General features: G+C 45.9%; 1 protein-coding gene across 1 annotated transcript in view; it reads left to right on the forward strand.

The window, feature by feature from the left end:
* LOC133120472 (NACHT, LRR and PYD domains-containing protein 12-like) overlaps positions 1 to 15,197 on the forward strand; it is a 73,201-nt gene that overhangs the window by 38,179 nt on the left and 19,825 nt on the right. The window contains exon 7 of the mRNA XM_061230324.1: positions 12,559 to 12,732. Within this exon, the coding sequence (XP_061086308.1) occupies positions 12,559 to 12,732 (174 nt within the window). The remainder of the gene's footprint in view (positions 1 to 12,558; positions 12,733 to 15,197) is intronic.

Here is a 15,197-nt window from a genome sequence, read left to right on the forward strand (position 1 = left end):
GTGATGTATAAATGCATAGTGTGGTGCCTCGGGGTGGATCCTGAGGTGTAGTGGGTGATGTATAAATGCATAGTGTGGTGCCTCGGGGTGGATCCTGAGGTGTAGTGGGTGATGTATAAATGCATAGTGTGGTGCCTCGGGGTGGATCCTGAGGTGTAGTGGGTGATGTATAAATGCATAGTGTGGGGCCTCGGGGTGGATCCTGAGGTGTAGTGGGTGATGTATAAATGCATAGTGTGGGGCCTCGGGGTGGATCCTGAGGTGTAGTGGGTGATGTATAAATGCATAGTGTGGTGCCTCGGGGTGGATCCTGAGGTGTAGTGGGTGATGTATAAATGCATAGTGTGGTGCCTCGGGGTGGATCCTGAGGTGTAGTGGGTGATGTATAAATGCATAGTGTGGTGCCTCGGGGTGGATCCTGAGGTGTAGTGGGTGATGTATAAATGCATAGTGTGGGGCCTCGGGATGGATCCTGAGGTGTAGTGGGTGATGTATAAATGCATAGTGTGGTGCCTCGGGGTGGATCCTGAGGTGGAGTGGTGATGTATAAATGCATAGTGTGGTGCCTCGGGGTGGATCCTGAGGTGTAGTGGGTGATGTATAAATGCATAGTGTGGTGCCTCGGGGTGGATCCTGAGGTGTAGTGGGTGATGTATAAATGCATAGTGTGGTGCCTCGGGGTGGATCCTGAGGTGTAGTGGGCGGGCCCAGCTGCAAACCAGACACGGGAGTCAGCAATTATTGGAAGTTGTTTTTCTTTTTATCTTTTTCGGGGTATTGGTGATAGCGCCCCCCTCAGGGCAAGGGTAGGGAAAAACAGGAGAAATATAAGCAATTTAAGCTTGATGAAAAATGTCACTAACAAAGATAAAGATGTTTCTGGATCAGTGTCCTGGTTGATACTCCCATGGTTGAGGGGAGAGGACGCTGGCGTTGACTGTTCGCCGCTTCTCCGCCTGAGCTAGATCTAACTTTCTATAGTTGATTTTACGGACCCTTTTTTTTTTTTACAGATTATTAGTAGTTTTTAAGCGTGGTTTATTGAGCATTTTGTGCACTGAGCTTTTTGCGCGGATTTTCCTACCTGCTGCCGCCCGTCTAAACCCGCCGTTTCAGTCATCCATATTCGGATCACCTGCACTCCTGGTTTACTTCAACATCCACCACGCTCCAGCTCATGTCTCGACCAGCGCTGTTGTGAGGTATTTCCCTGGGCAGTTTTTCAGCTGTCCCCGGTGCGGGTTGGGCTCGTTGCCTGGGACCGCTACCTCCACAGTAGCCAGCCCTCCGCTAGCCGCCCTCCGCTAGCCGCCCTTCAGCCAACTAGCGACACTGGATTGCCTGGCTGGCTAACAGGTAACCCAACCATGCTGAAATATTTCCCCTCTCAGCTGCTGGAATTTAACAACTGCACGACCCCCTCGTGCATTTCAGTTATCAAACAACTTGGACTTCTACGCCGACTTCGTTACATGCATAGAAGCTCCCGTCAAAAGTTTGTCTACTTCCAGCCTGGTCATTCAATTCCTTCCATCTGCTCTGCTGCACGCTCTGTCGCACCTCGTACATGTCATCAGAACTTCGTCGCACCTGGATTTAGTAGCAGCACTGGAAACATAGTGAGGCTACCTCACTCCAGGCTGCATAGAAAACGTGGAGAGGATTTCACACTGCACAGGTTGCACAGAAAAAGAGGAGTGGATTTCACAGTTCTTCGCCCCATACAGAGATTCATTACTCCTCCTACCGTCAAAATGGAATTATTGAACATTCAATCCCTCAACCTCAAATCCACTTTCATTCATGACCACATACTGGACAAAGGGTTGGACCTCATGTGCCTCACGGAGACGTGGCAACAGCCAGGGGTCTATACCACTTTAAACAAAGCTTGTCCCCCCGGTTACAAGTACATAGAAAAATCCCGTAGCACTGGCCGCGGTGGTGGCCTGGCTGTATTCCACCGTTTCGATCTGGATTTGTCCCCCCTCTCTCTGCCTAACCACTCGTCATTCGAATGCCTTGCATTTAAATGTAAACCCCCCTCCCCCACGACAATTCTGCTCATCTACCGCCCACCCAAACGAAACTCTGCCTTTATCCCAGAAATGCATGACCTTCTTACAACCCTCTGTACAACATCTGCCAATATCATCATTCTCAGAGACATAAACATTCATGTTGACACCCCCTCCTGCCACTCTGCATCTGCCTTTCTACAATTACTGGACTGCCTAAACCTCATTCAACATGTCAACGTCCCAACACACAACAGGGGGCACACATTGGATCTGGTCATCACAGACTCTGCCCCCATCAGTAATCTCCTTGTGTACGACCTGGGTGTGTCTGATCACAGGGTCATTGCACTGGAGCTGCCATTTCCACCCCCTCACACCAAGCCCAAGCGCCAAATCTCTTTCAGGAACATCAAAAACATTAACACAGACGCCTTAATTTTGGACCTCCAGCACCTCTCCTCTGCAAATTTTTCATCAGCCAGCGATTCAGTGGCTTTTTACAATAATACCCTGACCAGTCTCTTGGACCTCCACGCCCCAGTTAAAACAAGAACGGTTTCTTTCTCACGCTCAGCTCCTTGGTTCACCCGCGAGCTGCGAAAAATGAAGGCAACTGGGCGTGTCCTTGAGCGACACCTCAAGGCCACAGGCCTCACCGTCCACAAAATGGCCTACAAAGACCATCAAAAGGCCTATTCGAAATCCCTCAGAGACGCACAGTCACAGTTTTATTCCAACTTAATTAACAATAGCCCTGGCAACTCCAAGCAGCTTTTTTCCACAATAAAACTACTCAAACTGCAACCTTCCACACACACAGACATCACAGAGGAACAGTGCAATAACTTCATTACCTTTTTCAGAAACAAAGTCGACACCATCCGGTCCCATCTCATCAGCCCCTCCACTCCACCTGCCCCCGCTGCCATCCCACAGCCAGGGATCTCCCAGCCTCTCTGCTGTTTCTCCAACATCACACAGCGAGAGGTTGAGGACATCATCAATACGATGAAATCCTTCACCTGTGCCCTGGACCCCGTTCCCACCGCTCTGGTTAAATCAAGCATTTGTGCCATAAGTCCCCTGATCACCAAAACCATAAACCTTTCCCTCCAGTCTGGCCACGTTCCCTCTGTTCTAAAAACTGCCATCATTACACCCCTCCTCAAAAAACCCACCTTGGACTCGGCAGTCCTTGCCAATTACAGACCAATTTCCAACCTCCCTTTCCTTTCCAAGGTCCTGGAAAAAGTGGTAGCTGCACAGCTCCAGGACCATCTCCAACTCAATAACATTGCAGAGAAGTTCCAGTCTGGCTTCCGCACCGCCCATAGCACTGAAACAGCACTAGTCAGGGTCACTAATGACCTGTTGATGGCGGCTGATGCTGGCTCCCCTTCACTCCTCATCCTGCTTGACCTGACCGCAGTATTTGACACCATTGACCATCGCATCCTCCTTAACCGTCTACACTCTATCGGCCTCTCTGACTTTGCTCTGAATTGGTTCAAATCATACCTCTCCGACAGAACCGAGTACGTCTCTTTGGGAGGGAAAAAATCCCGGTCCCATCCTGTCACCTGTGGTTTCCCCCAAGGATCCGTCCTCGGCCCCGTCCTCTTCACCCTCTACTTGCTCCCCCTCGGCCGTGTCATCAGCCAGTATGGAATTTCCTTACACACAACTGTACCTTAAGACTGACTCACCCCCCTCTGCAGCTCCGCCGTCACCATCTCCATCATCCACACTCACTACCTGCCTGGAGGAGATAAAGGCGTGGATGAAATCAAACTTCCTACAACTCAACAGCTCCAAAACCAAGGCCATCCTAATTGGCACCCCCCATCAGATTCATTCATCCTCCATTACCAGCATCTCTTTCTCCGGTCAGGTCCTTCCCCTCTCATCCATAGTCACCAACCTGGGTGTGAAAATTGACCCCCACCTAAACTTTGAGGCCCACATTAAACACCTGTGCAAAACCTCCTTTTTCCACCTCAGGAACATTGCTAAACTCCGTCCCACACTCACCCTCCCAGATGCAGAAAAACTTGTCCACGCCTTTGTCTCCTCCAGGCTGGATTACTGTAACGCACTTCTCATCGGGATCCCTAGCAAGAGCCTCCTGAGGCTCCAATATATCCAGAACAGCGCTGCTAGGATCCTGATGAGAGTGCGTAAGTACGACCACATCACACCGATCCTCCACTCACTTCACTGGCTCCCCATCACCTCCCGGACTGAATACAAAATATCCCTTCTGACCCATCAGTGCATCTATGGAAATTCCCCCCCCCTATCTCAAAGAACTACTCACCCCGGAACCCTCTACTCGAAACCTTCGCTCTGCCAACACCAACCGCCTCCGTCCTCACAAGACCAAGTTCTGCACCATGGGCGACCGAGCCTTCTGCTCGGCTGCTCCCCGCCTGTGGAATGCCCTCCCTGATTACCTGAGAGCACCGCAGACCACTGATGCTTTTAAAAGAGGGCTAAAAACCTACCTCTTTACTAAAGCCTTTTCTTAGTTTTTATATTTTATACATGCCATTGGGTGTTTTATTCCCTGTTTTTACCCTGTAGCACTTTGAGATTTGGTCTCCAAATGTAAAGTGCACTATAAATAAAATGCATTATTATTATTATTATTAAATAAAAGTGGCTGTTCAGGCAAAATCAACTCAAGTTCTTCCCGGACCGGGGTATGCTCCAGAATCTCCTTCCTTCTTCCCTCTTGGGCCTTGTCAGGGCTGGGGGGAAGCACAGGGGTACAGGGTAAGTACGATTGGGGTTTTATTAGGCTCAAGTGTCCGGCGTCAGACTCCGGGTCTTTGGGTTTGCCGTCGGGGAAGGTGGGGTTTCCTTCTGGGCCGGTTTGTGGGGTCGGTATGGCAGGGCGTAGACGTTCCGTCCTCTATCCGGTTCGGCGCTGGCTCTTCCTCTCTCTTGTCTCTCCCTCTTTTAGGATAGGCGCCGACTGACGCTGTTTGTAGCCTCAACCGCGCCTTAAATCTCTTCCCCTGCTCATTAGAAAAAAAGGGCTGCAGCTGGGTTAGTATTCTTCCACCAGGTTCACTCACGTGCGCTGTCCGGGGTCCTGGACTGCAGGTAGAGGGATCGCTCTCCAGGGTGCTGATCTCCCCATCACCTCTCTGGGAAAATAGACCCCTTTGTATACCTCTCCGAATGCGTAACGTTTGCGTGGCTGCGTTGTGCAGGTCCTTCTGGGGTTCTCCACCCACGTGGTGCAACATGCAGGAGCAGGGGCGCCACAATAGGTATGACAGAAGCAGAGCGAGAATTGCCTTGTGAATAAGGATATACCAATTCAGTCTATGGGTGGCCAGTGCTGGCCAGCCAACCCAATCATATAAGGTACAATGGCGAGTGAGAGCCCTACAATTTGTAATGAATCTCAATGTACCACCATGATAAACAGTGTTGATCGCATGGAGGCACTGAGAGGATGCATGCATGTACAAAACCTCACCATAATCAAGCGCAGGCAGAAAAGTCTGCTTTTAGCCTCAAAAGAAAAGCATGACTTGTTTCTGAAGAAAAAACCCAATTTCAGTTTCGTAAATAGGTGCTGAATATGTGGTTTAAAGGAGAGGCAGTCATCAATTAAGATACACAAGTACTCATATGCGGAAACAAGCTCAATCTCTTTTCCCTGAAGAGAAACAATAAATGGTAGATTCAGTCAGTTTTTTCTTGAATTGGTGAACACCATTAGTTTTGTTTTGACAGCATTTAAAACACGTTTCAATTGACATAGCATATTTTGTACAATATCAAAAGCTTTACAAGTTCTGAAAGGCACGGCAAAAAGGCAAGATTTGTAGCATAGCAATAAGTAACAGTATCATCAGCATAGAAATGAAGAGCAAGCATTTGACACATTATGACCCAAACTATTGATATAAATGGTAAATAAGACAGGAACCAGAACGGAGCCCTGCGGCACCCCCTTATGGATAGATGGCACATCTGAAGTGAGACCATCAAATCGAGTGCATTGAGCTCAGTCAGAAAGATAGTTAACAAACCAAGCAACTGCTTGCTCTGAGAGAGCTGTGTTGAGCAACCTCTGCTTCAGAATGCTTTGGTCAACTGTGTCAAATGCTTTGGAGAGATCTATAAAAAGTGAGACACAGTGCTGCTTATTGTCAAGCGCAACAGTGATATCATTCACAGCCTTCAGGGCTGCTGTAATTGTGCTGTGTTGTTCCTGAACCTGATTGGGACGTAGATTAGATAGCGTTTGTATATACAAAAGTTAAGTCGTTCACTAATAAGAGCTTCAAGTACTTCAGCCAGTGCTGACAAATATTAAATTGGCCTGTAATTATTTAAAAGACTCTGATCTCCCCCCTTTTAACAGTGGGAGAACATAGGCCGATTTCCAGATCCTTGGGATTTTGTGACATTACAGGTTAAGATTAAAACTATATGTTAAAGGTTCAGCTATAATGTCAGCTGCCAATTTCCAACAGCTAGCATCTAAAAGGTCAAGACCAGCAGATTTTCTTGGATCTAAGGCTTTAAGGGCTTTGTGCACTTCCTGTACTGAAAAGGAGGTAAAGCTGAAGGCTTATCCATTTTGTATTGGATATTGGTGCTATTTATGGTAATGAGCCAAAGCGTCACAGGTCAACAGATACACCTGACTGTGCCTCACCTCTTATTCACCCTGATGAAGGCCTGTGTGCCGCAACGCGTCCGTGCGTGTTTTTCATTTCTCGCCTATGCATCAGCCGTATAATAAAGGCTTTTTAACGCATCCATATCAAGAGTGCCTTGGTCGCCATCCTTTGGCTATTTCACGATTTAGTGCCAAAAAATCTAATTGTTTGCAAACAGATTCAAGAAAGTATGATATTAACATGAAATTTGGAGTTTACAAAGATCGTTATACCACCCCCTCTCTTGGGTCGGTTGGTACAGAAAACACTGTAGCCATCAATAGAAATATGCAGATTTAAAATATTTTTGCAAAGCCATGTTTCTGATTACACAATAAGATCAGCATCAGAAGATTTAGCCCAGATTCAGATCATGTCTCTTTTCGGAAGTAAACTGCGTACATTCAAATGAATTACGCCCAGACCAGACCTACCTTTAAAATCAGCTGGGGTGCTACAGTTCAACAGGCGGCAGGATTTGGTTGCACATTTCCTGATATTAAAAGCAAAAGAACAACTAAACATCTCTGTCTTGTCAAAGTGAACAAGAATGTCCTCTTTGAGTCTGTGGAAGCAACAAAATCTGAATGAGAGTTCTTCGAGATTGTGAATCAGTTTTTTAAAACAGAGAGGCTGAGAATGCACCCAGCTTTTTTGGCTGAGAGTTTGGGAAAAAGCGAGACGGTGTTTGCTCAATTAGTCCATTTGTGCGAGTTTCACCACACAAGATGACCAGCTGGGAGCGCACATTGTCAGAATCACATGCCCAACAATGGTCGCCTTCATTGCCATCCCACTCAATTACCAAACTGAGCAAGGCAAAGATGACAATCATTGTCCAGGAATAATAAAAATACAAATAAATACTATCAGCAATCCTGCAAAGGTAGCTCACATCAAGGCCACAACTCGCCCAAGAAAGACAGCCTCGCCTGACAGTCACCACTCCATGCCAAGCTCCCAGATCAACACTGCTAGCTCCACTGACACATCAGCCAAGCTCCCAGGTCAACACTGCTAGCTCCACCGACACATCAGCCAAGCTCCCAGGTCAACACTGCTAGCTCCACTGACACATCAGCCAAGCTCCCAGGTCAACACTGCTAGCTCCACCGACACATCAGCCAAGCTCCCAGGTCAACACTGCTAGCTGCACCGACACATCAGCCAAGCTCCCAGGTCAACACTGCTAGCTCCACTGACACATCAGCCAAGCTCCCAGGTCAACACTGCTAGCTCCACCGACACATCAGCCAAGCTCCCAGGTCAACACTGCTAGCTCCACTGACACATCAGCCAAGCTCCCAGGTCAACACTGCTAGCTCCACCGACACATCAGCCAAGCTCCCAGGTCAACACTGCTAGCTCCACCGACACATCAGCCAAGCTCCCAGGTCAACACTGCTAGCTCCACTGACACATCAGCCAAGCTCCCAGGTCAACACTGCTAGCTCCACTGACACATCAGCCAAGCTCCCAGGTCAACACTGCTAGCTCCACTGACACATCAGCCAAGCTCCCAGGTCAACACTGCTAGCTCCACTGACACATCAGCACAGTGTGAGAGCGGAGGGCTTACCCACTGAATTGGCTGCATTAAGGAGATGCAGGTAACTGGGGTCAGGATCTGCAGCAGAATGGATGAAGAGTGACAGGCTGATCAGTCAGGCAGGCAGGCGGTAGGCCAAGCACCATAATAATAAGGGGCTGTCACTTACTGCTGCCTCAGCCGGTTGTGTACCCACCGCACCTACAACCTCTAGCGACAGTGCCTCTGCTGGTTGTGGTGAACCAGCTACAGTGTGGGAGGAAAGTGTCAGAGACAACAGACAGCAGCAGCCCACCACAAATCAGACACCCAAGACAGGACAGGAGACAGTCCCCCCCTGGAGCAATGCAGGGTTAAGGGCCTTACTCTTGGGCCCAACAGTTGTGTGGATCTTACTCTGGCACACCAGGAATCGAACCACCAACCTTGTGGGTCCCAGTCATGTTCCTTAACCGCTACGCTACAGGCCACCCATTTTATTTGTGAAGTGCTTTTCCCAAGCTCAAAGCGCTGTACAGTACAAGCATTTATAAAATAAGTACATTTAGCAATTGACTGTTATAGTATTATATAGTTTAAAATTGATGCAACATATTTTACACAGCTGTCTTTGCAGATTATCAGTGTTCCCCAAAAATGTAAGTAGGAGGCCAGAGAAAAAGTAGATGATGTCCCCTGGCCTCTTTTTTCTGCGCAATTTGGAAGCTTCTGGTGCATTTTAATATGATAAATTAATCCCTAATACATGCCTTTTTTCTTATGCACTTTAAGTTTACATTCAAATATACCAACATTACATTTAATGTTGTCGTGCCATTAACCAGAAATCTGTTGAGAACAAAAGAGCAAAAAACTCTTTACCTGAATAAATAAAGTATTTTACAAAGCGTTACATAAAAGATACATGTTTCACTTTAATGATATTGAACAATAACTCTAATATGACTATGTACAAATTAAACTATTATTTTTTTCTAGTCAGTCATCCCTGTCAGACTCTGATTCTTCCCAGTTCGTGTGAAGAGACTCTGCTAAGCTCCTCTCGGAAGCTGGGAACTGATGAATTTGAACTTAAACGTGAACACATAGGCTATTGGTGAGCTGTAACTTAAGTTTAAGATAACGTGAAGTGGTTGGTGTGATATGTTGCCTATGGTAGAAGTGATATATTTTAGCCATTATTCTTTAAGATATGTTTTTGTTTCTTATAATTCTTACAATATAAACACTTGGCTGTGAAGAAGCTCAGCCAAAAACTTGAGTGACCAGCAGAGATCACCCGCTAGCTATACCCACTGCTCGACCAGAGGGTGCGAGGTGTGCTGAAATTCGTAAATTACATTTCATTACATTACATTACATTATTGGCATTTGGTATATGTCCCGAAAGGAACAGTATTCATCATGCACATCTGACGCACAGACATCATCACCAGAATAAGCTGCTCGCTTGTTTATATATTGTATTGAATCTCAGGCGAAGAAATATTTGGGGTTAAGGGCTTGATATTTTGATGCCATTTCCCACACATCAGCAAATCTCTCCTTGGTCTGTGCGTCAAGAACCTGGAAGTATGTCTGTACTTTGAAACGGGCCTGAGGGTTTAACCTTGGCTCATCAGATGACTCATCAAACCCTCTCCTTTTTTCCTTACTTGAACATCGGCATATTCTGTATTTGGCCTGCAGTTGATTAATTGAGGTTTTTTACGCCACTCTCACAATAAGGGGTGAGAGAACCCTACTAAAAGAATCAGCGATGAGCCCCACACAAGTGCTGTTCAATGAAATGATTCAGATTATTAAGATGGATGCTGATATTCTTTGAAAATTACAAATCTCTGTTTATTTATGAATAATAATAAAAACACATTGGTTGGACTGGGCAATGGCTCGTAGGAGCTGAGAGGTGGACACTTGTACCACAGCTACAATGTACAGGATTGGGTCAGCACAGTTACTAATGACGAAGCAGAAACACTATGCAGAGCAGTCTGCACTCTCAAAGATCACACTGTGTAAATTTCAGGTAGAGGTAGTGAATGAATAGTAAAGTAACAATAAATAGGCAAACAAACAAAATCAACCAATTAAATCAGTGTTACACTGCAAATTGTAGTGATATCACACAGAGATACTATCTGCCCAAATGAGCTATTGCACTCTGCCCAAGGGACCAGCCCAAAGTAGGTTTGTATGAATTGAAAAGACACTTACAATAAAAACACAGCGACAAGTCGGAGTTCATAAACCATTCAGGAGGCCCGTGATTCAGGTTACCTGCTCCCCTCTTTCATAATGCGCCACCCCCTGGTGGACCCGCGGCTATTACACGCTCCTGAATATAAATCTTAAGCGGTGATAAGGCACGTTACTAAATCAGAGGATCATAAAATACACAAATTATAATCAGGGAAAAACAGTTACTGAAGGCACGCCACCTCTTACATAGTTAGGGGCAGGAGAACACACAAAACACCGAAAGAATAAGAGAGTTAGATTTAATTACATTACTTTCCCGCTGCCACGCAAACCCTAAACCAAACGCAACCTGCATCATAAACATAAACATACTAATAAAAGAAGAGAAACACAAACCCGAACCACATGGCAAGCTTATGTTCACCTAGAATGGGACGGAACAACCCGCTTACCCCGTTTCAATATTTGCCACCCGACAATTCTCTCCGCTTGCATTGAATCACCATCCACTCAATGCTGCGCTTGAAACGTGAAACATGGGAAACTATGAACAACGCTGTCGAACTATAAGCCTTCCATGTTCTAGTTTTACTCATGAATCTGACACAGAGACTTACTTGACGAAAAAGGTATTCAGGCTTCGCGTGGTATTCGCGTGGGTTTCCTCCCACAGTCCAAAGACATGCAGGTTAGGCTGATTGGAGAGTCTAGATTGCCCATAGGTATGAGTGTGTGAGTGAATGGTGTGTGTGCCCTGCAATGGACTGGCGACCTGTCCAGGGTGTATTCCTGCCTTTTGCCCAATGCATGCTGGGATAGACTCCAGGCCCCCTGCGACCCTGTTCAGGATAAGCAGGTTAAGATAATGGATGGATATATAGAACACTATATGGACATTCACTAGTTAGGGATTAGTGAAAAGTGAGCCATTTCAGACACAGCATACCTATGTGTAGGACCGAGACGGCTGTATGTGGTAATTTCAGTGAAATTATAAAGTGATCATGTTTTACTCATTTTGATTTTCAATGCAAGTGCTGTTGGCTCTTCAAGCCGTCTCGTCTCATGCTCGTGACCGTGATTTTGAGGCGCCCGGGGTGCTGTTGTATGCGGCGATCCGCTGACCCTGCCAAGTCCCTCCCTCTGGAGCAGTGAGCCAGTTATGCTGCTCCATGAGGGCCAGCCAAACTTGGCTTTTTGGCAGGACCAGGAATCGAACCCCGGTCCCCGGTGTGCAACTGCAGCAAACTGCAACCACACGTTGCGCCACCACGGCCCCTGAATCATGAAGATTATTAAACATGTTTTCACTTTGTCATTATGGCATATTGAGTGTAGAAAAACACATCTATAAAAACTGAAGGGGTGAGAGCTTTCAGTATCTAGTCTTGATTCTTGCCTTTTGAGTGGCATGGATTCTGTTATTGGCTTTTTTTCTGTTAGGACCAGAATTGTGCCAATTGAAGTGAAGAAAGCCATTAAAAACATTGTTAAGGGCAGAGAAAAAAACAAAAAACAGTCAAAGACATCGGTAATGCAATAGGCCTACCGAAAAAAAGTGGAACATCAAACACTTACAGAATCAGCAGGTAGCTGAATGTATCTGATATATTTAAAAGTTCTGCCACGCCTCACAACTAAAGACACACAAAGACACGTACACAAAAGGAATCACTTGTACTTGGGTACAGCTACAGCACAAAATTAAACCGGGGTGCCAAGAATTGTGAAACCAGTTTTTGGGGGATTTCTATAAATTTTTTAATTATTATCCTTTATTTTAATTTGTTTTGTGTTTACAGTATTGTTGTGCATGTTTATGTAGGGAGCCCACAGGATATGAGCATGTCGTATGTATGTCAGTCTGCCTTTAGCTGTGATAGCTTGCAATGCTGTGGGAAGTTTACCACAGAAAACCAAAAGGAAAAAAGCAAACTCCCTGGCCACTGTGACAGATGTGTGTTATATTTTACATCTTACCATTAACTGTGCCAAATGTCCCACAGCATTGCAAACTAACTCACTGTCCACTCTGAAAGATGTTATCTTTTACATCCTACCTAACCTTTTCATTCTATAATGTATTCATTCTTCTTTACAGACTGAACAGTTGTAACCTAAGTGAGGAGTCATGTGAAATTGTGGCCTCAGCTCTCCAGTCATCAAACTCAACCCTGACAGATCTGGACCTCAGCAACAATAACCTGGGAGGTGCAGGAGTGAAGCTGCTCTGTGCTGGACTGATGAATCCAAACTGTAAACTACAGAGACTGGGGTGAGTAGTGCGGTGTTCTGTGTGACCTTAACTAAATAGAATTAGTGATTTTGGCTCTATGCAGTGAAATGATGAAAAGCTCTTTCTCTCTCAGTTGACTACTCTGTCCATCGGCATTCTTTCTTTGTCCACATTAGTCTCATCCCTCTCTTCTTACTCCTCTATCACAGCAAAGAAAAGCAGGATAAAACCTGATGAGTCTTAGGGTTGGCAGGTTTGTGTTTCCTGACCAGAATGTAAGGTTTCAGTGGAGTCTGTAGTATCAGGGCACAGGTGATGACTGGATGCTGGATGTCTGATTGATGTGGTAAAAGACTGACCACCTGCATAGTAAAATGTTTTAGGTCTGTGACACATTACAGTCTTCATCCATCTCCACTATTCACTACCTGCTATGAACTGTTATCAAATCCTTAATTTTACCCCACTCTCTGATGAAGGGGAGCTGTACTCCTCACAATAGAGTACACCTCATTCCCACCTACAGAACAGGACTTTTGTGCTGACTGTAAAGAGCTCATTCCGACCTACAGAACAGGACTTTTGTGCTGACTGTAAAGAGCTCATTCCCACCTACAGAACAGGACTTTTGTGCTGACTGTAAAGAGCTCATTCCCACCTACAGAACAAGTCTTTTGTGCTGACTGTGGCTATATTCTTCCTTGAATTAAATGATTAGAACACACTCTGCTGCTTTGTGATGGCAGGAAATCTCTGCGGTTTATTCTGGCTAGACATAAGTTCCTCCTGGCTTTGCTTTTGCCTATTGTGAAATAGACTCAGTGTTATATGTTATAGTGTGATATTATATCAGGGAAACCGTATGTATCGTTGGGTCATTCCAATTATGCCATCCCACACAGATGCCATGACAAGGCTCAATGATATCAAAATCAACAAAATCGGCTCATAAGCCAGTCATCATCTTGGGTCCCTGAACACCCTCTCCATCTGAAGCCTGCCATTGGCAAAGCCCTCCAACAGTGCTAAAGCAGCCATTGCGCATCATTGCACACGGGCATCACCCAGCCCTTTTATAACCCTTTCACAAATAGGGGAATTGCTTAACACTTGAATCAATCAGTGTGGATGAACTGATGCCCCAAGTCCATTATGAAAATTAATTGAATGTGATATGGAGTCCAAATAATTGAGTGAAATTGTCATTAGAACATATTGTCTGTGTTTCACTACTTTGCCTGCAGGGTCACTATTTCCCTCTGCCTCCATAATGTGCGTACGCATGGGTCAAAGTTTCCGTAAATGTACGCATAAAAGTTTTTTTTATGAATCACAATTCATGCTTAACGTGGCGTACCCATATTTCAAGCCCTTTTTTTTCACTAGGTAATTAAGCAGGGCAATTTAGAATGTCACAATCAAGGAAAAAAATATATAAAATAGGCTAGCTGAAACAGATATACCATTGAGTTTGCCTCTAGATCCTTCATATAGGATTTTAAGGCATCTAATGAGACCCGCTCCTTGATTTTTATGTCCTTTTGCAACATGTTCCAAACAGAAGGAACAGAATACCTAAAGGGCCTTTTCCCCATTTCCGTATGGGCATTGGGCGCAGACAGCATGAAAAGATCAAAGATCAAATGTAAACAATAACTTCCAGCAGTTTTCTGCAATATATAAATGCATAGTGTGGTGCCTCGGGGTGGATCCTGAGGTGTAGTGGGTGATGTATAAATGCATAGTGTGGTGCCTCGGGGTGGATCCTGAGGTGTAGTGGGTGATGTATAAATGCATAGTGTGGTGCCTCGGGGTGGATCCTGAGGTGTAGTGGGTGATGTATAAATGCATAGTGTGGGGCCTCGGGGTGGATCCTGAGGTGTAGTGGGTGATGTATAAATGCATAGTGTGGTGCCTCGGGGTGGATCCTGAGGTGTAGTGGGTGATGTATAAATGCATAGTGTGGTGCCTCGGGGTGGATCCTGAGGTGTAGTGGGTGATGTATAAATGCATAGTGTGGTGCCTCGGGGTGGATCCTGAGGTGTAGTGGGTGATGTATAAATGCATAGTGTGGTGCCTCGGGGTGGATCCTGAGGTGTAGTGGGTGATGTATAAATGCATAGTGTGGGGCCTCGGGGTGGATCCTGAGGTGTAGTGGGTGATATATAAATGCATAGTGTGGGGCCTCGGGGTGGATCCTGAGGTGTAGTGGGTGATGTATAAATGCATAGTGTGGTGCCTCGGGGTGGATCCTGAGGTGTAGTGGGTGATGTATAAATGCATAGTGTGGGGCCTCGGGGTGGATCCTGAGGTGTAGTGGGTGATGTATAAATGCATAGTGTGGGGCCTCGGGGTGGACCCTGAGGTGTAGTGGGTGATGTATAAATGCATAGTGTGGGGCCTCGGGGTGGATCCTGAGGTGTAGTGGGTGATGTATAAATGCATAGTGTGGTCCCTCGGGGTGGATCCTGAGGTGTAGTGGGTGATGTATAAATGCATAGTGT

Source organism: Conger conger, unplaced genomic scaffold (assembly GCF_963514075.1).
Source record: "Conger conger unplaced genomic scaffold, fConCon1.1 SCAFFOLD_37, whole genome shotgun sequence".
Lineage (NCBI taxonomy): Eukaryota > Metazoa > Chordata > Actinopteri > Anguilliformes > Congridae > Conger > Conger conger.